The sequence below is a fragment of the Lynx rufus genome, unplaced genomic scaffold (assembly GCF_022079265.1).
Source record: "Lynx rufus isolate CCGP_SWC_20201006 ecotype Redwood Valley unplaced genomic scaffold, mLynRuf1.p SCAF_9, whole genome shotgun sequence".
Lineage (NCBI taxonomy): Eukaryota > Metazoa > Chordata > Mammalia > Carnivora > Felidae > Lynx > Lynx rufus.
In genome coordinates, this window is record NW_025814897.1 from 54,315,926 (window position 1) to 54,339,994 (window position 24,069).

Below are 24,069 nucleotides of genomic sequence, written 5' to 3' on the forward strand. Positions count from 1 at the left end.
CCCCCTCGCAAAGCTGCGCTGGCCGCCCGCGGAGGGGAGGCTGCAGAGCGAGGGCAGGAGGTGGGTGCGGCGCGGCGCGAGCGGAGACTCGGGGCGCAGAGACAGCCGGTGAGGGGACGCGGGCCCAGCTGGCACCTGTCCTACTATGAGAGGTCATCTTGCCTATTTTAGCCTCGCCATTCTCATCTGTGCAATGGGGATGGCAACGCCAGAGACTGCGGGGGAGGGGGCGCTTGTTGGGAAGAAGGGGCGGAGCTGGTGGAAAGAGTCTGGCGGGATGGGGAAGGTTGGAAAAGCCCGGATTAAGAGGGTCGAGACTGTGGGCGGAGTCTGGTGGGTGGGGCAACGAGGGGCGGAGTCTCTAGGTGAGGAGGAGAACTAGAGTGAGGTCGGAGGAGCGGGTGGCCAGGGCTGGGGCGTCAGTACTGAGAAAGCCGATAAGGCAAGCCTAGGTTAGACTGGTTGGGATGGTCCAAAAAGCATTGGGGAAAGAGGGGCGGAGACACAGAGATGGAAAGGATCCTTCCCAGCCCCGGAAAGCCCAGGGTTGGCCGCGCGTTGATACAGTTTGGGTACAGGGGTGCCCGAGTGGGCAAATACCCATGAATGCACAGAACAAACATCTTCCTTTCCTTGTGATAGAAATAAAGAGCCCATCCCTTGAACTCAGTGCGTCACACATGATCTCATTCAACGCTCTTACCCTGTAGAGGCGGCACCGTATCTATTTACAGGTGAGGAACAAGAGGCTTAGAGAAGTGAAGTAACTTGCCCCAAACCATAGGACTCCTTACTCCAAAGACCCTGCTTTATTTCCTGCACTTCGGGGAGACAGAGGTTTAATCTGGAGTGGATGGCAGGGAAGAAACAAGAGTTTAGATGTCCTGCTGTATGCAGGTTGTGTGACAGGACCAGCTTCAACCTTTCTGAATGCCAACCTCTAAGGCAACCCTCCTATGGATAGTGTGAAGATGAAATGAGATGGATTTCAAAGCCCTCTGTTTATGCATTCTAAAGGTTGAGGAGCAGGAAGACCACAGAAAGAGAGTGGTTGAAATGGAGTGCTTGTGTCTGAGGAAAACCACAAGAGGAAGCCTGAGAGTAAGCTGAGAGGATGCAGGAAAATTCTGGAAGAAGATGGGGGATGGTGGTGGTTGTTGGGAGTCTGCACCAGGTACTTTGCTGTGCAAATGGAGAAGCTGGGTTGTCAGGTCAGGTGGCTTCCCTCCAGCTCACCTTTCCCTGTGCTGTGCCCTAACTGGGCAGCTCACTGCAGGGCCCCTGTGTGTCACCTGAGTTTAGAAAGCACCTTTTCCCCCTACAGTGTGGGCTGTGGGGGTATTGAGCAGCCTGTGGGCTTCTTAGAGATACGAACTGGGCAAAACAGAGCTGAAAGTACATCTGTTGGGTGTGGGGACGCCAGGAACTGGGAGGTGAAGGGCGGTGCTCCCATATGGTCCCCAGGGCTGTGAGCCAGTCTTTATCTTGGTGGACTGAGTAAGCAGGGGAAAGTCTCATCCAGCTTACTGGGAGACACATTACTCACTCTGAGTATTGTCACCCTTGAAAGTTACCCAGCCATGTTCAATCTATCTTCTACACAGTGGGAATTCCTCCATTTACTTCCAGGTGGTCACCTGGGCTTGGCTTAGATTCCAAACTGAAACTTCAAGAATGTGTTTCAAAATAAAAAGTTTTTAAGATTCAGGAGGTGGTGATGAACCTCCTTATTGGTAGATGTCAGTCTGGGGTGAAGAAAACAGATCTGACTAAGGGGAAGAAATTTCCCCTTCCCCTACTCTGCCTGCTTCTGGCGGGTACGAAGAGGGAAGATCTCAGCCTCAACAGAGTGGCCAGGCACTACCTAAACAAAGTAGGCTTTTGGTAAGAGGTGGAAATAAAATGTTCTGAAGATGTAGAGAAGAAAGAAAGGAATTCCAGCTGAGGGGACTGACAGATGAAAGGGATTTTCTTTTAGAGTGCAGGCAAAAGGGATGACAGCAAATTGCAGAGATCAGAGAGGGCCTGACATGGATAATGATAGTATCCACTTCATCTATGAAATCAACATGCAGAAGGTGCCTAGCACAGTAATAACTGCTCAGCCATTATTCTTGCTGCTGTTGTTACAGTCACCATCTATCCAGAATTGGCCCAGGCCCACACAGCTAACATGTCAGAGCCTAATTCAAACACAGGCCTGGGTGATGCCAAAGCCCCTCCGGTTTTTTGCCCACCCACAACATTTCTAAGGCCCAGAATGGGCCCCGCTTTGTGAACATGACAGGAGTTTCTTTCCTGCTGTAGTAGCAGAGACTCTAGGTTCTGGAGGAGGCAGGGGGAACAAGGCCTGAACAGCCATCTTCTCCCAGCCTGGATCCCAACACAGAAACAGGCAGGCCTGGCACTGTGGTTTCTGTGAGCGGTGGGTCTATGGAGAGAGACTACTCAGGTTTAAATTCTGTCTCCTCCACCAACTGTGGGCTATTTTAGCTTAGCCCTGGTTGGCTCCCTCATCCTCCAAAGCACGGCAACACATGGAGAGGAAAATTACCAGATTATAATGCTTCTTGGTAGTAGTAATAACAGATGTGTTTATTGAACCTGGCTGGTTTGGGGGTCGGGCACTCTGACTGGAATTTTACGTCTATAGTCCCATGAGGGAAGCATTCTTTTCTTCCCTCTTTCAAAATAAAAATATTTTTAGAATTTTCAAGGCTACAGATAAGTTTAAAGAGTAGCCTTTCACCTATATGCACCAATTCGCCCTTTGCTGATTTTCCTTTTACACATACCTTTTTGCTAAACTATTTACAAATTACAGATATCTTGACACTTGACCCCTAAATTCTTCAGCATGTAACTCCTAGTTACAGAATTCTCCTACATAACCATAATACTATTATCGTACCTAAGAAAATTTGAAAGAAGTAAATATCACTTAATAAACAGTATACTCACATTTCTCCAACTGCCAATCTTACGTAGTTGGGTTTTTGTTTTGTTTTTCTTTTTTGTCAGAAGTAGTCAAGATTCATGCATTATATTTAGTTACTTTTCTTTAAGCAACTCATTTACTCTACATAGAGCCTCTTCTACCTGTATAAATTTGGTTATTTTATCAATGGTTATTCAGGGTTGTTGGTTTTTTGTTTTTTGTTTTTCCTTTCTGGCAACGTCATGTTCTTCTTACTGCATCCCATCAGAAAGTGTATAATATCAGGGTCCTACTATCCATGAATGCTAAATTTGATTGTTGGTTAAGGTCATGACTGCCTGATCTCTCCATTGGTGTAATTTTTCCCTTTGTCATTAGTCTTTGGAGTGATTCCTTGAGAATGTCGAAATTGTGTGTTCCCAGTAAGCTTTCACTACATCCATTGATGATCCTTGCCCGAGTTGCAACATTGAAAGTTGCAGAGTGGTAATTTTCTAAGTGTGCCATTCTTTCTCTATTTATTAGCTGGTATTCTTTGTTATAGAATAATTTTTTCCACTGTTTGTGTGTGTCTTTCTCTCCTCTCCCTGTCTTTTTTCTTCTTGGAGTAACAAAGAGTCATGATTTTTTTTAAATTCAATGTGTTATAACCCATTATCATCATTAATCTTTTTGTTCTTCAAATTATTTCCAAATTTGGCCTAAGAGAGTCCCTTCAGGCCAGCTCCCGTGTTGTGTTTTAATTGCGATATGATTGACATTTAACATTGTATTAGTTTTAGGTATACAACATAATGATTTGACATATGTATATATTGCAAAATGATTATCCCAATAAGTTCAGTTACCATTCACCACAACACATAGTTACAAAAATACTTTTTTTCCTTTGATGAGAACTTTTAAGATCTTCCGTGTTGTTTTCACAAGATCTCATTAATCTTTCATTGCTTCTTTGCTGTGTGGCAAGAGATGTTCCAGGCTCACCTCGCACTTCTTCTATCAAAGTCCCAGAACCATTAATTTCTCCAGGAAACCCTGGTTTCTTTTTGTAGGAGATGACATTTAGAAACCAAGATCTGGAGTCAGGTGTGCTCATTGCTACTGGGGTGCTACTGGTAGGCTCTTTGAGTGAGCAGAGCTAAGAAATGATGGATGGATGGATGGACGGACGGACGGACAGGCGGACAGGTAGAGAAGTAATTATCAGTAGATTTATTGTTGTTACAACTGGGCGTCACTGTGTAGAAGGAATAGATTGCATGGCAAGTAGTTTCATTATGGAAGCTCAATGGGCAGTAATATAGGAAATTGCACAGAAAGCCCATGCCTAAAGACTCTGAGTGTATGGACTGTTGGCCAAAACCTCTGTGGCTCGGTTCAGTCTCTTGCTCAAGACCCAGATTACAGAAGACCCCAGGCTGCCTCCAAAGGACTGTTCTCTGAGCCATGTCCAAGCCCAGAACCTTCTACAGGCCATGACTCAGAAATCAAGAATGCACATGAAGCCCTGGGTCAGGGACTCATTCTCTCTGCGTGGGTGAAATCAAGATTATGTGATTTGTTCTGCCAGGGTCACAGAGTTGTGGTAAAGATCAATATATATTTATTTTTTAATTGCTAATAAGTCTTTTCAGTACATATTATAAATTTCCTTCTCCTTTTCGTTTCAATACCACAGTTTGGAATGTCATTGCTTTATAATCCTATTTAATACATTACTAGTAGTTACTAGTTATCTTAACTAGCATTTAAGGTAATTACTCTTTTTCAAATATTCTTTCAAGTTATCACTTATCAATTTTTCCAAAGTAAGATTTTAATCTTTTTTTTTAATCCTTTGAAGAAATACTATTGGGATTTGGATTAGGACAGCATAACAACTGTAGTTAATTTTAGAACAACTTGAAGATATTTCATCTCTTTCAGAAGCATTACAAGTCTCTATTCAAATCCTCTTTATGCTTCCTAATAAAGTATTATGGTTTATATTACTGGAAGGGACACAGGCTTTGGAGAGAGACCTCATTTGGAATTCTAGCTCTGCTGCCTCTAGCTGTGTGATCTTCAGCAGCTGTCATCACTACTCTGTGCATCAGTTTTATAATCCTAAACACCGGGATAACACTCGTACCTACCTCACAGCATCTGTGTGGTGTTTTTTTGTTTGTTTTTTTTTTTTTCCAACGTTTATTTATTTTTGGGACAGAGAGAGACAGAGCATGAACGGGGGAGGGGCAGAGAGAGAGAGGGAGACACAGAATCGGAAACAGGCTCCAGGCTCCGAGCCATCAGCCCAGAGCCTGACACAGGGCTGGAACTCATGGACCGCGAGATCCTGACCTGGCTGAAGTCGGACGCTTAACCGACTGCGCCACCCAGGCGCCCCTGTGTGGTGTTTTAATGAAATAGTCTGTTGGAAAGTGCCTCACATAGCTCAGGGCATGTCCTTGGTTCTCAGGAAGTGTTGATTCTCTACACCCTGGTCTTTATGTAGGTCAGAATCAAATTCAGATGGCAGGTGTAAGAGCACCTTGTAAGAGGTAGGAGGGGAACAAGTGACAGATCTCTCCAAGGGCCTTTGTTCACAATCCACACTTTGCAGTTAGACAGGCCTAGACTTGAATCCTGGCTCTGACACTGTTTGGTGCAAGTTCCCTACCTCTTAAAGCCTGAGGTTCTCATTTGCAAAGTGCAGATAATACTTTTCTTGAAAGGGTGTTATGGGGCTTAAATGAGCTCATATGTATAACAGAGCTAGCAGGTATGGTACACAGCAGGTACTCAGCATTAGCTGTGTCTTGCATGAGGACTGCAGGGACACGTGGGTGCCTGGACCACGTTTTAAAGTAGGACTCTAGAGCAATGTCTTGGCTGCCCTTCCTCACAGGACATCTGCTGTCAAAGAATTCTATTTTCTGTGTCACAGAAAGGTAGAGGTTGCAGCCAGGTAATTTCCAGGCCCCAGACTGGAATTTCCCTTTGCATGGTACCAGGCTGGGCCTCAAGACCCCCTCTCATTTGGGCCACAGACCCATTCCAGAAAGGAGAGAATTCCAGCAGCAACTTCCAAGGCCCCCTGGCCTCCCCAACTCGGGCGGTCTGGGGATCAGCATGGCATAATTTCCTGGTTTGATGGTTTGACACCAGCCCTTTTCTCAAACAGGGAAAGAGGGCTAATCTCTTGCTTGGTTTTTTAGTCGAGAGGCAGGCTTGGAAAGCCTCCTGCTGAAGAAACATAATTCGTTCAGTGGTGATTTCTTTTATCTACTTCCTGGTCCTGTGTGAGTTCTCATTCATCCTTTCTAATCTGGCTCTGAAAAACCTGGCATTTTGTGTTTCGTGGCTTTGTCATTAGACATCATCGGCTGCTATTGAAATAGAAGGGCTTGGGCTTCTCAGTGGATTTGCCCTGTGTCAGCCATGGAGGCACTGTGGGCTGTCCTCGGGTCCTGTCCCCACTTCCATCAATGGGAGTGGGCAGAGCCCCAGGCCGGCCACAGACCCACCACCCAAGGACATTTCCATCTGGTCGGGATGGAGAATAGGGTATGTGCATCTCTCACTCACATTAAGAACCCGTGGTGGGAAAGAGGAATGATCACAAGTGTTGGACCCACACAGAACTGGATTCAGATCCCAGCTCCTCCACTGACTCCTACACTTTCTGAGCCTCAGTTTCCTCATCTGTAAAATGGAGATAATAATAGTCTCTTTCACAGGGTGCTTATGAAGACATCAAATGAAGGAATGCATGTACAGCATTTAGCACAATAGTATCATTTTCTGTACTTTTCTATATGGTTTTATTGCAAATAAAATGCTATCAAGTGTTACATGAAGCTCCTCACATAGAGCAGGAGGTGTGCGCTAGGTAAGTGGTAACCGTCTTGCCAAGCAGGCTGCAGAGCAGTGTTTTTAAAGGCTGCTTCAGAGATTGTCAAACTTGTCTGAAGCTATCACAGCCCTTTATTGCTGTTACAACTCTGCAGCCTGAGTGGGCTGAGAACGGGCTCTCTGCTAGTTGGCTGTGTGTCCAGTCTCTCCGAGTCCACTTTCCTGTCATCTGCCAAACGGAGCATGATGCCTACTTTGTAGGATTGCTCCAAGAATTTAAAAGGCTGGTGAGTGTAAAGGCCTTGGATGTAGTAAAACACCCAGTAAATGTTCATCCGTCCCACCCTGCTGTCCACCCCCCTCCCCCATCCCCATGACACTAGCATCCGCTGTGTGCTAGGCAGTGCCTGTGCGGGGACATGAGATGTGTCTGTGCTTCAAGGAGATCACAACCTAGGCAGTGGTTTTCAACAACAATTTTTGTCACAGCTCACAGTATGAAGACATACTTTAGATCACCATCCAGTTCACGCACAAACACACACAACTGAAAAAAAAAGTTTCCCAACAATATATGTAGCTGGTCACAACCCATTGTGTTGATTTCATGAGACAATCCCAATCTTGATCCTTTTTCCAGTTTATGAAGTCATAATTTACATACAGTGAAAACTCACCCTCTTGAGGTATACTGTTACATGAATTTTCATAACTTTTATAACTACCACCACATCAAGACATAGAGTGTTCCCATGACTCCAAGGTATTCCCTCTTGCCTGTTTGTAGCCAATTTTTCCCCAGTCCAGGCCCTAGCAATTACTGGTCTGATTTCTGTCTCTATAGTTTTACCTTTTTTAGAATGTTACATAAATAAGATCACATACCTCTGTAACCTTTTTTTTTTTTTTAATGTTTATTTACTTTCGAGAGAGAGAGAGACAAAGTACAAGCAGGTGAAAGGCAGAGAGGGAGACACAGAATCCAAAGCAGGCTCCAGGCTCTAAGCTGTCAGCACGGAGCCTGACACGGGGCTCAAACTCACAAACATGAGAGAGAATGACCTGAGCCAAAGTCAGACACTTAACCGACTAAGCCACCCAGGCGCCCTACCTATGTAACCTTTTGAGGCTGGCTTCTTTTACTTAACATAATGCTTTTGACATTCTTCTCTTGTGGTATATGTCAGTAGCTAGTCCCTTTGTATTCCTGAGTCATATTCCATTGTATGGTTGTGTGACAGTGTGTTTACCACTTACATTTTAGTTGTTTCCAGGTTTGAGCAATTATGAATAAAGCTGCTATAACTATTCAGGTACAGGTGTTTGCATGGACATATGTCCTCATTTCTCTGGGTACATAATGAGGAGTGGGATTGATGGGTCGTGCGGAAACTGAATGCCAAACTTCCACCATGGTTGTACCATTTTGCATTCTCACCGGCAATGCAGGAGACTCATTGCTCTGTATAGTCAGCAGTGTTCGGTATGATCCGATTTTTTTTTTAAGTTTATGTATTTATTTTGAGAGAGAGAGCATGGGGGAGGGGTAGAGAGGGACGGAGGGAGGGAGGGAGAAAATCCCAAGCAGGCTGTGCGCTGTCAGCACAGAGCCCAACGTGAGGCTCAAACTCATGAACCATGAGATCATGCCCTGAACTGAAATCAAGAGTCGGGTGCTTAACCGACTGAGCCACCCAGGTGCCCTGGTATGGTCAGATTTTTTTATTGGATCCATTTTAATAGGTATACAGTGTTATCTAATTGTGGTTTTAAGTTTCATGTCCTTCATGACTATTGCTGTTGAGCTTTTTTTTCAAGTGGTTATTTGTCATCAATATGTCTTTGGTGAAGTGTGTGTTCAGATCATCTGCCCATTTTTTCATTGGGTTGTCTGTTTTCTGTTTTGAGAGCTCTTTCTATATTCTTGTTAACAACCTTTTATCATATCTATGTTTTGCAAATACTTTCTGCCAGTGTGTCTTATTTTCATTTTCTCAACACTGCCTTTTGAAGAGGAGTTTTTCGTTTGGTGAAGTCCAGTGTGTCGATTTTTTTATGGTTTGTGCCTTTTGGGTCCCATGCAACAAATCTTTGCCTAACCCAAAGTCACAAAGGTTTTCTCCCAGAAGTTTTAGTTTTCAAAAGATTTTACCGATAGGTCTGTGGTCTGTTTGGAGTTAATTTTTCCTACATGGTACGAGATATGGGTCAAGGTTCTTTTTTTTGGATGTGGATGTCCAGTGATCTGCACCTTGAAGGAGTGCAAATCAGCTCATAACATGATGGAATGGTGGGCATGGCCAGGTAGGCTGTGCAAAGGACCAGGAAGCCCCAAGAGGAGAGCTGTTAACCTAGTGGAGATCTGGGGATGGCCTTACAGACACAGTGGCTCATAGGTGGGGCCTTCAAGGTTGACAGCAGAGAAGATGGAGAGGGTGGTATAGGGAGAGCAAAGTCAGGCAGGTGACAGCATGAGGATGTGTGCAGTGCCATCTGGAATGCGGGAGGATAGAGTGGGGGAGGGGCTGGAGGTGAGCTTGGAAGAGCAAGGTGGTCTGGCCAGGCAGTAGTGCTCCAGAAGACTGAAATGGAAGGTGGAGAGGAAGAAGGCAGGGAGCCAGATGAGAAGGTAAGGAGAGCAGAGGAGAAGCCAGAGCCCGGGGAGGGCTTTAGGGATGCGTTTGAAGAGTCAGAGTGAGAAAAATTATAGGGATGAGGACTCGGAGCTGCCTCCTGGATCATAGGCTCAGGCAGTTGAGTGGCTGAGAAGCATTCACTGTGGGTTTGGGGGAAGAGGAATTCTGTGTCAGGCCTTCTGATACCCGTGGAACATCAAGGTGGAGAAGTCCAGGACACAGCTGAGGATACACAGGGGACTGGAGCTCAGTGAGGATCGTCGGTTCATCCCCACCTGACCACAAACCCTTCATCACACAAAGCTTTCAGCACCTCCTGCCCCGAGGTGCCAGGTCCTGTCCTCATGTGTCCTTGTGCCATTTACACCATGACCTGTACACCTGTGATGGTGGAAAATGGGGGCTTGGATGGCTGAGCTCTGTGACTTGTGGGCATGGAGAGAATACCACAGAGAGCACCTTAGACTGAGGGAGGGGGCAGGAAATCTGGCTTCTAACCAGTCTCCGCCCCGGCTGCCTGTGTGGCTGACAGGCAGTGACGATGCCAGGGAGTCGCACAGCTCCGGGGAAGAGGCAGGAAGGCAGATGCTCTGCTGCTTTTGCAAGCAGAGGAATAGGAGTTTGGGTACCCACCCAAGAGCCCCCAGGTATGCCAGGTGTGCCTTGTGGCTCCCGACTATCACCCTCCCTCTCCCCCCCCCCCACCACCCAGTGCTCTGAGCTCTTCAGCACTAACGTACAGAGGAGATATGGGGTCTGCAGCCCACAGAACCAACAGCAAAGACAGCCCAGCCTCTCTGATGCCTGAGGCTGCTCTTTCCATGTTGCTGAGCTACTGGATAGAGCCCGGGCCTGAAGTCAAGCAGATGGGGCGCCTGGGTTGCTCAGTCGGTTAAGTGTCTGACTTTGGCTCAGGTCATGATCTCACAGTTTGTGAGTTCCAGCCCCACATGAGGCTTTCCACTGTCAGTACAGAGCCGGCTTCAGATCCTCTGTCCGCCCCCCCCCCTTCTGCCTCTCCCTCACCCACACTCTTTCTCTAAAATAAACATTAAAAAAAATTTTTTTTTAAGGAAATCAAGGAGAGAGACTGAAAACTAACATATGCAAATTACTACCTAGAAAGAAAAGGAAGATTCTGGAAAGAGGAAGGGGATGGCACTGGCTCGTGGGTCCATCTCCTGCCTGGGCCCTCTGTAGACAGAACTGACCAGTGTCAGCCCTGAAGCCAGAGCACCTTCCCGCAGCTGCAGGTCCCCACACAGCAGCCATCCCTTCCTCAGCCCTAGCCCCACCCCTTCAGTTGGACCTCCCCGCTGTCCCACAGCCCATCTGCTCCAGGCTTCTGCTGCCAATTTTGTAACTTCACCATGGCTCGTTTCTCCAGACATTCCAGATGGTTAATGCCTTTCTACAGTATCAAAGTGCCCCATTAGATGAGGAAGGAGTCATGAGGTGACCCCCTAGACAGTTGGGTGGGGCAGCTGAGCATCTCCCTCCACCAGCATAGACGGCCTCCATTTTCTGGCAGGAGTCTCCATCCCCTGGAGTTAAGGGGGTCTTAGTGCAGCCAGCCTCCTCAGAAGACAGGCATGGTGAGGGTAAGAAGTGCTCTGGCCTGCTCATCATCCTTGCTGGGTGACTTTGGGGAAGTCCTCCCTCAGACCTCTGTTTTCCCATGTGGATAGTAAGCATGCCAGAATTCATTCCTGACCTACTCCCTTAGCTCTGGGTCCATCTCCCTTGTCACTGCACCCTCACTGCCTCTTGTCTTGGTCTCCCTGCCAGCCTTTTCTTTTTGAGGGCGGCACTGGGTCCAATTCTTCTTTGTGGCCCTCACACCCAGCATCAGGGAAGGGTTGCTTAATCTGTTCCACAGGTGGGATCTTGGGAAAGTATGTTGGAAGCTGAGGGTACATCCCTTCCTTTCTAGAACCTTAAAGAGAAGTTAGACTCCAAGACTTCAGGTTGAAGGAGACTCACCAGCCTTAGACACTGGAGGCTGCAAGGTAGTGGGGAGAAGGGCTTGTTAAGGAGAGAAACAGGTAGAGAATGGGTAAAGGGTGCTCCGTGCAGAGTCCCACGTTTGCACTGAAACTCAAATTCTTCAGAGGTAGCTGGGGTGTCATCATGATCGGAAAGGGCAGGCCACCAGAAGTCAAGAACATCTTCATTGCAAGGCTAATTGTTACAGGAGGATGAGAGTCCAACAAGGGGTGTCAGAGTCCAGAGGGCTGAGTGGCCCATTGTAAGCCTGGGACAGAGATGGAAATGACACTAATCATAGCTATTCATTGTAAAATCCTTGAGATAGACTAATAATAAGAAGGCATCATTGGTACAGCAGAAGGGAGTGCTGGGCTGGGAGACCTAAATCTCAGAGCATTGGCTAGGTACTTAGAAGGTACCAGTGTTTGACTAGTAAGCATTTACGTATTTTTCTCTCTCACATAAAGGAACCTGGGTTTGAAACTTGGCATGGCCCTTCACCTCTCTGAGCATGAGGAATGAATCCTGACCGTGTTCCTCATCTGCACGATTGGGATGGATGGTGATATTGTCTAAGTCAAAAGATGTATCACCAGTATGTAAACAAATGTGTGTAAGGGCAGGTAACAGAGCATTTAGTCCAAGCACATTTTCTTTCCTTCCTTAGAGCAGTGGTTCTGTGTCTTAACTGAACATTTAGAATCACCAAGGGTGCTTTTAAAAAATACCAGTGCTAGGGTATTAAAGACCAATTACAATAATCTCTGGAGGGCAGGACCCAGGCTTTGTTTTTTCATTTTTTCTTTTTTTTTTAACTCCCTAGTGAACCTAATATGCTTAAATAATGTGGCAATTATCTCATCAGGTACTAATTCATTTCAACCTCTAGGACTATAGGCTTGATCTACAATAAGGAGTTGAGAACTGTACATACATTGATGTTATGGTCTGAATGCTTGTGTCCCCCAGGTCCCTATATTGAAATCCTAATCTCCAGTGTGATGGACGTAGCACCTTTAGGAGGTGATTAGGCTGTGAGAATAGAGCCCCCATGAACAGGATTCGTGCCTTTATAAAAGAGACTCTAAAAAGAGCTCTCTTGCCCCTTCTGTTACATGAGGACCCAGTGAGAAGACAGCCCTTGCCAGACACCAAATCTGCCTACACCTTGATCTTGGACTTTCCAGCCTCTAGAACTGTGAGAGATAAATGCTTAAGCCACCTGGTCTATGGTATTCTTTTATACCAGCCTCAACAGACTAAGACACCAGATATGGTTGGGTAATTTCTCACTTCTCTCCCTCTCTAGGACTACTTTCCAGCACCCCAGCCTCCTGCCATGTCTGACCCCATCACACTCAACGTTGGGGGGAAGCTCTATACAACTTCACTGGCAACCTTGACCAGCTTCCCCGACTCCATGCTGGGTGCCATGTTCAGTGGAAAGATGCCCACCAAGAGGGACAGCCAGGGCAACTGCTTCATTGACCGTGATGGCAAAGTGTTCCGCTACATCCTCAACTTCCTGCGGACCTCCCACTTGGACTTGCCTGAGGACTTCCAGGAGATGGGCCTGCTCCGAAGGGAGGCCGACTTCTACCAGGTGCAGCCCCTGATTGAGGCACTGCAGGAGAAGGAGGTGGAGCTCTCCAAGGCTGAGAAGAATGCCATGCTCAATATCACCCTGAACCAGCGTGTGCAGACAGTCCACTTCACCGTGAGGGAGGCACCTCAGATCTATAGCCTCTCTTCCTCCAGTATGGAGGTCTTCAATGCCAACATCTTCAGTACCTCTTGCCTCTTCCTCAAGCTCCTTGGCTCCAAGCTCTTCTATTGCTCCAACGGTAATCTCTCCTCCATCACGAGCCACTTGCAGGATCCCAACCACCTGACTCTGGACTGGGTGGCCAATGTGGAGGGCCTGCCAGAGGAGGAGTACACCAAGCAGAACCTCAAGAGGCTCTGGGTGGTGCCAGCCAACAAGCAAATCAACAGCTTCCAGGTCTTCGTGGAGGAGGTGCTGAAAATTGCTCTGAGTGATGGCTTCTGCATCGATTCTTCTCACCCACACGCTGTGGATTTTATGAACAATAAGATTATTCGATTAATACGGTACAGGTAAAAGGACCCCAGGAACACTGAAGGAGGGGGCTTCCAAGAAGCTGCATGTCAGCCAAGGTCCTGGAGAGTGTCTCACCAGTGGTGTGAGGCAGGGCGCTTTACTAATCTGTATTAACCGCATAGCAGGACTTGATTCCCCCCACAATGCAGTCTACCTATAGGAATCCGTGTGTCCTCTCAACGGAGCTACCTTTTTCCTTGCCACTTTGAGCTACAGATGGGCAGTTTGTCATAAGTGAAGTGCCTGCCAGTGTGTCCTAAAGGAGGCCACAGGAGGGCTTTCTGGCTACAAAGGAATGGCGAATTTTCCACAGGCTCCAGCTCTCTCTGTACCACTAGGCAGTGCCTCACTTAGCCATCTATGAAAGGAGCCCCTGGTGGAGGGAAAGGGGTGAAAACAAGAAGCTTCCTTCAGTTTCCCAGGACCTAAAGTAACCAGAGATCCCCACCCTACCTGCTCCTCTGTCCCTAGGATGCAGCCGGGATCTTGGACTTGTTTGCCCAGGGACAACCATGTTTGGCTGGCGTGGAAATGCAGTATGATTTCAGAGCTGCGTTTTGGGCCCCCACTGTGGTGGGGAGAGATTTGAGCTGTGGCATGGCCTAGAGGAGTGAGCATCCAGGCAGGGTTCAGAAGATGGGGATATCCCTCTGGACTGGGCCAAATGTAGACATGTGGGGATTTTTCACTTCACAGGTGAGCTGCTGTCCCTGCGAAGATTTTAAAGTACCTGGAGCCAGTGCAACAGAAGGCGTTTCATAACGTGGACTGTTACATGACTTCTGTAATCCTTTCCCCAAGAATTTGAAGTATCATTGAAAGAGGTCATTTTAAATAATAATTATGGACTCTCAGGGTTGGAAAGTAATTTAGTGGTCGCTTAGCCCTTCCTGGCCCCCAGCACACCCCCGCCCATTTGGGGCTAAGCACCTCTCCCCAGCACCTTCAAGTGATCACATCCCTCCTTGCATACTTCCAGCAACGGGAAGCTCATCAACCCCAAGACAGCCCCTGCCGTGGTTGGCCAGTGCTGTTAGAAAGCCCTTCCTTACATTGAACCAAAATCTGTTCTTCCACGCCCATTTTCTAGTCTTGGATCTAGACCTTCTTTCTCACTCAGAGGTATGTTTGTTTACTCTTTCACAATAGTCACCTTAAAAGGCCAGACCCTTATTCTGAAAATATTATTACTCAAATTAGGATTCCCCCTGGGATTTGTCCAGAACCAAGGTTAACCCCCTTCCCATCCCTTGTAAGTCAGCCCCATTTTGTGATCGCTTCACTTTGTTTTGTGACACCCATTTCATCCGCCTCCTCACCGTCTGTGGCTCCACATAGCTTTTGACCACCTCCTGTTGGAGGATAAAGATTTGTTGCCCCAAGAAAGTGTTGCCAGAGGAAGGAGGCCAGGATATGGCAGGGCGGATTGCACCAAGGAGCCCTGGAGTTACCATAACACTCCTCTCAGAGTAAGCGTCCAGGCACTGTGACATTGCTCGGAAAGAAGTGGCCTTCTGCTGTGGTACAGTTTCTGGTCATAACCAACCCGTGGACCTCCCTGGGATAAGGTCCAGAGCAAGACACCTCAAGCCACCACTTTCCAAGGGGTGATGAATAGTGCAGACCTCAAAACTGCACATTATGATTCATCCCTGAAGTTTGGCCTTGGGAATCTTCCCCATTGGGTAGGGGCTCTTGGACAAAACCAGGGAAGCCTAGTGACACAGGCACCCACAGCAGATGGGCTGAGGAAGGGACTTCCTATAATTACACCCTGGGAACAAGGAGCTTGTATGCTGGGCTGTGGGCAAGGCTGCATCCGTTAGGTAATAAAGGCCTTTTCCCCCTACAGTGGGACCCAGGAGTCTCTGACAGCTGTCCCAGGTCACCAGACCAATAGTACTCGGGAAGGTCACTCAGGAGAACCCAGGTTAGAACAGACATAGCAGAAGCTGTGACCACAATAAAACAGTTTATCACCACTGCCCTTTTCCTTCTCCATAAAAAGTATCTTTCTCCATCTTCTTGGTGCTTCTTAATTCAAACAGCTTGACGTTAGAGAAAGTAAAGGACTTGTGAAGCCACTAATGTGCTGTGTGACTGTGCAAGTCGCCCACCTCACTGAGCCATCTCCATTTCTTCATCTGTGAAATGGGCATAACAGTAATACATAACCCTACCTACCTCACAGGGCTGTTGTGAGGATCAAATGAAATAATGTACGTGAGAATACAGTATAAATGATCATCAGTGTTACTATTTTGCATCTGCTTATTTACAAGGGGTGAAAAATACCCTGGCCTTGGAGTCAGGCTGACCTGAATTTGAATTCTGGCTCCATCCCTTGTTATGGAACCTTGGACCAGTCACAGGGCCACTGATTTGTTTCCTTGTGGGATAACAACCTCACCTCCCAGTGTTCTGTGACTTAAATGAGCTGGTGGCCGTGAAAATTCCTAGCTAGGCCTGGCACATAGGAACTCAGTAGATACTTGCTCTTTCAGGAAGTCATATTGGTGGACTGCCGTGCAGGGAGCACCTCGAGAGGACAATTTAGCAAGCCCACCTGGAGCATTTGGTGTGTGGGCCCCGAGGATGGAAACAGCCACAAACAAATTCAATCTGGAAAAGGCTTAGAGGACCACAAAATATGCTGTGGGAACTTGAAAGCAAGTTCTGGTCTCACAAACGGCTTAAGGGACGAACAAGCCAGGCCTCTAAGGGTAAGTTGGGTTGTGACAGCTAAGCAGGGTACCATGGGTGCAGGAAACAGCACGAGCAGAGAGCAGGGAGCCAGGTGGAAAGGGTGAGCCCTCACGTGACTCCAGCACAAGGGGAGTGACAGGTGGTGCATTCAGCACATTTGCTGTGCATGCGTCTCAGGTGCGGGCAGCCATTGCTTAGCAAAACTAAGAAGCACATGGAGTGGTAGAGGCAGCACCATGCCAGAGGACGAGTGAGTCAGTGCGAGTGTGCACAGGGAGGCAAGGATGTGCATCTTGTGAGCCCTTCGCTGCCCGATGGTGATCTGTGATCTCAACCAGGCAGTTTAGTCTTTTGCACAGCCAAGAGCTTTGTCTCAACTGAAGGGCAATGCCAGGCACGCGTGAACTTGTCAGCTTTCCATTCCTATCCTTGGTGTGATCCCAAGCAAGAAGAGGGGCAGTCAGAAAGGGAGCTGGGGGGAATCCTAAGGCATTTTGGTGTTACCACGTCCTGAGGCCAGCCACCAAATAGGGCCCCTGCATGCTTGAAGGCCATCTCAAGCACTGCTTCCTGTGACCTTCCTATGACCTCACACCCTCAAAACCATCTAAAGCCCTTTACCCTTTTATGAAGGGCAAACCTTGTAACTCTCTGTTCTGCCTTGAGGCTGGAGCTCCCTGTACAGAGGTGGCCATGGTTCCCCTCCCTCCCCCATATGTGCCCAACACAGCCTCAGGCCAGGATTGCGGTCACTCTGCTTTGTAAACAGATGTGTGGCCTAAAACATAGCACTTTTGTAACTGCCCCTTTGTTCACCCCAAGTGTCCAGCTTTCTTTTACAAATCATTCTTAAAACATGCTACTGTGATTGGAGGCTTGATCAAGGTCAGCCTTAGATTTCTCAGCTCATGTATCTAGACAGCCAGCCCATCCCTTTCCTGTGGTCTCTTCACTGACCACCTGAGTCTGTACGTGGGGGGAGGGGGGGCAGGGATGGCCTTGGGCTGATGGAGGTGGTTGGCAGGGAAATGAGGCCCCATGATCCTCTTGCAGAGCAAAACAACCTGATAACCAGCCCACCAAAGGGAGGGGCCGGGCTTTTTTCCAGGTCCTGTGGGGTCCTGGCTCTGGCAGCTCCATGAGCCCAGTGACCTCAGTCTCCTTTAGAACCTTCAGGACAGCGTGGCACCAAGCAGAAAACCATGGAGACAGTCTGATGCCATGTTCACCCCAGTCTGGGGCATAGGGACCAAGGGGGAGAAAAGGCCTATGTAAGCCAGAGGTTCACTGAGCAACCCACAGCACCCAGAACCCCACTCGACACAAAAGATAACAAAACAAGCTCTGTGGCGCCACTGTCTGGCTTTGATTTCTGGGCCGGAAGTGCATGGCCAGCTGGACGTGTCTGACCCTCACTTAGCCTGGTCTTATTTCCCGCCAACTTCCCTGGCCCTCCAACCCCAATATACAAGGCATCTCAAAGCTTTTGTCAACATTTCTCATTTCGCTGGCAGCCCTAGAGTGTTCTAGTCCATTCTCATGCCAAGTCTCTCCCCTAAGCCTAGGTTCCCTCTTACTGAGGTTTTGGGTAAAGGCCCAGTTGAGTCACATTGGAAATCCTCTAGAGATCCTGCCAGCTAAAGACAAAGGTTAATGGGTTGTGACATGACCCCAATTATCTCACTTATAAATCGGATACTGGATTTGCTTCATAAACACCCTTTTGTGTTTATGAACCTTGTAGGTTTATGAACCTTATAGGTTCCCAAGCTCCTTCACATCCATACTGTCCTTTCATAGAACTCTAGAATGTGTATGCCATGCGTCTCCTCACCTGTGCCTGAGTTGTGCTTTATTGTTCTGTCTTCATAGCAAACATCTGCCCATCCTTCAACACTCTGCATAAGCCTTGCCTCCTTGGCTCCCCAAGCAGGGTTAGTCCCACCCCCTCTTTGTACCACCCTATATCTGGTGAGGACTTTTACCATCATATTGCAGCTATTCACAGTCAGCAGTTGTGTTGCTAAATATGTAACAACCAGCTCTCAGAGAAAAGCCCTGATTTGTAGCATTGGCCAGTTTCAATGGTGCAAACACTCTCATTGTAGTGGATATCAAGTTACTGAAGTGGTATCACTGATCATCAGGAAAAAGAGGCACACAATGGGCTCTGGAGAGCCAGAGTGAGCCTGCTCCGACACAAGAACTGAGTGCCTATGAGGGCAGAAGCTCTGTCTTGCTCTTTGTCTCACCAGCGCCCAGCACACATAAGGTGCTCAGGACCTCTGCTATCATGATGTCCTCTCTTGCTCAAACTCCTTCTTGCTCCAAACTCTTGCTCAAACTTTTCCTATAGTATAAGAAAAAGCCCAAAGTTCATAACCTTTTACAGACAGACTTCAACCTACATTAAAGAGCATAGATTCTGGAGTGAGACTGCCTGAAATCAAATCCTGGCTTTGCCACATAATGGATATGTAACCTCAGGCAGGCAAGTTACTTAACCTCTCCATTTCCTTGTCTGTAAAGTAGAGGTAATAATACCCACCTCATAGAGTTGTTGCAAAAGTTTGATGAGGAATACATCCATAGCTTTTTGAGCAGTGCCTGGAGTATACAGTAAGTGCCATACTTACATTACCTATTACTATTACCATTATTATTATCGTCCTCATCATCACTTTCTGTCCTCATCTTTCACCGTGATCTTACTTGCCCACTTTCTCAGTGTCCTCTACATAATCCACATGGATTTCCATCTGCTGACCTTTGCCCAAGCCACTCACACTGCTTGGAGTGTCCCACCCTCTCCTCTCCAGTGACCCAAACCCTCCTGTCCACGCAGACACCATTCTTACCCTCCATCGCCCTCCCACTGAGTCCCTCCTCCTCTGGTTTTCCAGTGTCCTTCTGGTTGGCATCTCCATGGACCTGAGAATTGGATCATCACATGTTCTGTTTATTCATTTATTCTGTGAAGTACCTGCCACATTCTAACCCCAGAGCTAGACTCTGGGAAATCAAAGCTGAACCCAAACATTTCTCCACTGGAACATGTAAACAGATTCCAGTATTGTGGGCAGTGCTCAGGTGGAAGTCTACTCCAGGCAGACCACATAAGTGGGATCTCAAATGGGATGTCCAGGCTTAGCAACAACTCCTCAAGGTACACATCATTTTACAGTTTACAAAGCACTTTGCTTCCTTTTTCTCATTTAATCCCCACAACAGCAGCTCTGAGAGAAGGAGCATAGGAGGGGCTTTTTTCAGAGATAAGGAAACTGAAGTGCAGAGAGAGAAAATTACTTTCCTGTGGCCACACTGCATGTAAGTACATGCCTGGCACATATTAGGCCCTTGGCTATTGAACTAAATGTCATTTAATTTACATTAAGTGGCCAAGTTGAGGAGAGAACCCGGTCTGAATCCTCCTTCAGGATTATTTCTACTCAACTGTGAGGCCAAGAACAGAACTGGGTTTCCAAGTGCCAGGACTCTGGCAGCGTTCTAGGTGACCTTGGGCAAATCCCTTCCCTGTCCTGGCCTGAAAGCGTCCTTGGCAAAATGCATCAAGGGGAAGTTCAGCTCTACCAGCTAGCAGGCTCTTCTAGCCAGTGCTGGATAGAAAAATGTTCTGTGGAACTATGTGAGCAGAGACCAGAAGTCCCTTGATGAGGCTTCAGGGACTGGCCCTGCATGTCTTCTCCTAGACTTTAGTCCTGTTAACAGATACTCGGTGATGGAGCAGTCCTGGGATTTTTGCATTTCCAGTGGGAAATGATGGACTCTAGCAAGTGTTGCTGGGGCTAAAACCACCAAGCAAAGTGGAGTCACTTGGATGGCGTGTCACACCACTGGCACTCCCCTGAGTGAAGTCAGAAAGCTTTTGTGAGGGTGAGGCTCATTCCCCTTCCTCCTTAGAAGAGGAGGCATGTTAGACAAGATGAGCACCCATCATCATTCCTGAGCAGAGAGAAGGGCTGCTGAGAGGACTATTTAGAACATGACATCCATTGTCTATTTTTTGGCATAGAATCTAAGAGTGTTGTGCTAGAAGGAAACATAACTGACCATGAAAGGCAAAGAGGAAAGAGAACTGGCCTTCAGTCAAGCAGACCAGTCTAAACCTTGGCTCTGCTGTATGACATGGGCAAGCATCTGAGCTCTCTGTCTCAATGACTTCATCTACCAAGTGGGGATAAAATACCTGCATTACCTACCTGATGGAGCGATTATAAGGACTAAGTGGGAAAATGTGTGGAATGTGCCTGATTACCTCTTCTTTGCTTCCTCTCTGTACTGCTTGCTCTCCACACTGGACAGAACTCTCCTAATGCAAGGACTACCTCTTACACTTCTGTAGCCTCGGCCTTGAGCACACTGCCTCCAAGGGGAGATTCTTGGTTCATGTTTGTTGAATGAATAAGTGAACTTCATTGCCTTACCCATGTCACTGCAGATCTGTATGCTGTTCCTTCCCCTGGGCTATGTGGAGGCTCACTTCCCTCTGAGTTCTGCCCCTGGCACTTTCCAATGGGGAAAATGGACTGGGCCACAAAGCTGGTCAGTGTGACAGCCTGGGTCAGCTTCCTGTGGGCTGGACCTGCCCCTCCCCACCTCCCTCCCCAGTGCCCAGCATAGGCCCTCATTTGATGCCAAGAAATCCAACTGACAACAATAAGGGCTAACACTTATGAGCCAGCAACATTCTAAGTACTTTATTGTCATGAATATTTTTAATCCTCACCAGAGCCATGTGAGGTAGGAACAATTTACTGTCTCTGTTTTATAGGTGAGTATTATGGGATCAATTGTCTCCTCCAAAATTCATGTGTTGAAGTTGTAACCCCCAACACCTAACAATGTAACTGTATTAGAGAGTCTTTAAAGAGTCTATCCAGCACTGGCTAGAAGAGCCTGCTAGCTGGTAGAGCTGAACTTCACCTTGATGCATTTTGCCAAGGACACTTTCAGGCCAGGACAGGGAAGGGATTTGCCCAAGGTCACCTAGAACGCTGGTGGAAAGGCCTGGACCAGAGTCCTGGCACTTGGAAACCCAGTTCTGTTCTTGGCCTCACAGTTGAGTAGAAATAATCCTGAAGGAGGATTCAGACTGGGTTCTCCCCTCAACCTGGCCACTTAATGTTAATTAAATGACATTTAGTTCAATAGCCAAGGGCCTAAAGAGGAAATTAAGTTAAATGAGGTCATTAGGTTGGACCCTAATCCAATATGACTGGTGTCTTTATAAGAAGCAGAAATTTGGGAGTGCCTCGGTGGCCCAGTTGGTTAAGTGTCCAACTCTTGATTTCGGCTCAGGTCATAATCTCATGGTCATGATATCGAGCCCCTGTGTTAGGCTCTGCACTGGGCATGGAGCCTGCTTAAGCTTCTCTCTCCCTCTTCTCTGCCCCTCTCAAATAAATGAATAAATAAATAAAATAAGAAATTTGGACACAGACAGGAAGGAAAACCTAGTGACGACACAAGGAGAAGCCAAGGGGGGGTTGGCCTCAGAAGAAGACAACTCTTGCCAACACCTTGATTTTGGACTTCTAACCTCCAGAACTGAGGAAATATATTTCTTTTGTTTTAGCCACCCGGTCTGTGGTTGTTTTTCAGGGCCGCCCTGGCTGACTAGTGCAGTGAGGGAGCTGAGGCACAGAGAAGTAAAACAGCCAGGAAGAGGCCAAAAGGAGATTTGTAGGCAATTGGCCCCACCACCCACGCTCTGAACCACCACCGCCACCACGGCTCTGGCCCAGAGCAGTGCCGCTTCCCAAGGCTGCTGCTGCTTCTCAGCCCCACAGGCAGCCTGTCCAGCCCGGGTGGGCTCCCGGCAGCCCTTCTGTCTGGGATTCCTCCAGCTGAGTGTGGTCAGTAACACTGGGATGGGCTCGGGGCAGAGAAGAAAAGATGGACCACAATGGTGGGGTTGAGAACAGAAAACACACACACACACACACACACACACACACACACACACGCACATCCTTGTTCCCAGGGTTCTTATCTTCCAGAGCACGGTTCTTCTGCCTCTTCACACGACCTTGGAATCACACCATAATGCAAACACAGTCTGATGCTCAACTCTGGCACATATCCTGTCATTAAAAACCCAGGGCCAGGTAACAACTACCACCGGCCAGGCACCATTGGGAGTGTTACCTATACGATCTCATTTAATCTTAACAACAATCTGAGAGGTCACTAGCATAACACCCATTTACAAGTGAAGACAGTGAGACCCACATTGATTAAATGGCCTAAGGGAATGAAGCCAGAAAATGGCAGAGCTAAGATTTGAGACCAAGTCTGTCTGATGCAGAGGCCCAGAGCCACCACGTCACATGACTCCAGGGGCCCTATTCACACAGAAGAATAGAGTACAGCGTGACTACTGCACCTTGGAGTTGTGCAGTCCCCAGCCCCGCAAGCCTCCCCTGTCCCCAACCTCCTCATGTTTCTAATCTAAGGATGGAGATGCCATTTCCTCAGGCCCAGACCTGAGCCTGTTCTCCTGGCTGACATTACCCATTGGGGAAGACAGGCAGGGAAACAAATGATTTCCATCCAGTGAGATTCCTGCTCTGTTAGAAAGGCAAAGACGACGGGCTGAAGGGGGAACTGAGAGAACCAGGGACCACACTGGAGAGGAAACAGAGGATGATTCACCAAGGGAGACATCCTTGTGATGAGTATTAGAGGGTGAGTAGAAGCTTCTTAGGCAGACAAGGAAGGGTATTTAGCCAAAAAGGACACCATGTGCAAATAATAATAATAGCTAATATTGATTAAGCATTCATTAGGTACCAGGCACAATGCTGGGCACTGTACTTACAGTATCTCATTCAGTTCTCACAACAACCTAGGCAATAAGTACTTTAACCAGTTTTACAGATAACAAAACTGAGGCTCAGAGAGGGTGACTAACCTACTCAAAGTCACACAGCTGAGAATGGGTAGAACCAGGATTGCTACCCTGATCTGCTGTTTCAAAAGCCTGTGCTCTCACCACTGTCATGTTACCATATTTATACAAAAGACTGGAGTTGAAAGTTAATAAAAGAATTTTAATGTTTACTTAACAATTTCTCTGATTTTTCCAACTATTATTAATGGTGATCAGCTCTTTCTCCAGCCTTTTCTGACTAGAGAGGGTGGGGAGAGCTTCACATCCAGGGATATAGTAGACTCAAATTTGGCAGTGAGATGGGGCAGGATGGGGCAGTGAGCTAGAGCAGAGCTTGTTTACGTTTGGAAGATTCTAGGGCCTTGTGAAATTTTCAATATTTTTTGCTTTGCCTTAAAGAAAATCCAAACAAACTAGAAAACATTTCCTCTCTACAGGCCCCACCATTTTAAGAAAAGGGAGGAAGATCCATTTAGTGAATTCCATCCAAGTTGATCTGGTGCCCTGCTGGCCAGAGGCCCCAGCTTGAGTTTTGAGTGTTTTGTTCTGCTGTTTTTGAGGACTGGGTCAGCAAAATACAACCCAGGATTGTTTGTCTATTTTTCTCTGTTTCCTCATGACTCCCAGACAAGACTTGCCAAAACTCACTCTCCCACCAGCACTCTCAAAGAGGTCCTCTTTGGGGTGAGATGTAAGACAGAATTAAGAAAGGCTCAAGCATGCAGGAAGAAGGCTTTTCCAAACTTTCCATGCACAGACAAGGTGGTTGTGTGTTAGAGAGAGCAGGGCTGGGAGTCAGGAGTCCTGGGGTCTGGCCTTTTTCTCTCACTTGTTTTGTGATGCAGACAAGTCCCTCAGCCTCTTTGGACTTGTTTCCTTGTATGTGAAATAGTGGAGTCAGCTACTCATTCAACAAACACAAACAAAG

General features: G+C 47.4%; 1 protein-coding gene across 2 annotated transcripts; it reads left to right on the forward strand.

Moving 5' to 3' along the window:
- The first annotated feature begins 23 nt into the window (after positions 1 to 23).
- On the forward strand, positions 24 to 15,781 carry KCTD21 (potassium channel tetramerization domain containing 21). 2 transcript variants are annotated; one of them, XM_047071600.1, is made up of 3 exons: positions 24 to 108; positions 643 to 734; positions 12,710 to 15,781. In XM_047071600.1, the coding sequence occupies exon 3, from the start codon at positions 12,740 to 12,742 to the stop codon at positions 13,520 to 13,522; it is 783 nt and encodes a 260-aa protein (XP_046927556.1). In that variant the 5' UTR covers positions 24 to 108; positions 643 to 734; positions 12,710 to 12,739; the 3' UTR covers positions 13,523 to 15,781. The 2 variants fall into 2 exon arrangements, with proteins under 2 accessions (XP_046927556.1, XP_046927555.1); XM_047071599.1 differs by lacking the exon at positions 643 to 734 and having other exon boundaries at positions 27 to 108.
- Positions 15,782 to 24,069: the final 8,288 nt, after the last annotated feature.

Bases quoted from the DNA above. Each gene is read 5' to 3' on its own strand.
- KCTD21 (XM_047071600.1), top strand. From the start codon at position 12,740: ATGTCTGACCCCATCACACTCAACGTTGGGGGGAAGCTCTATACAACT.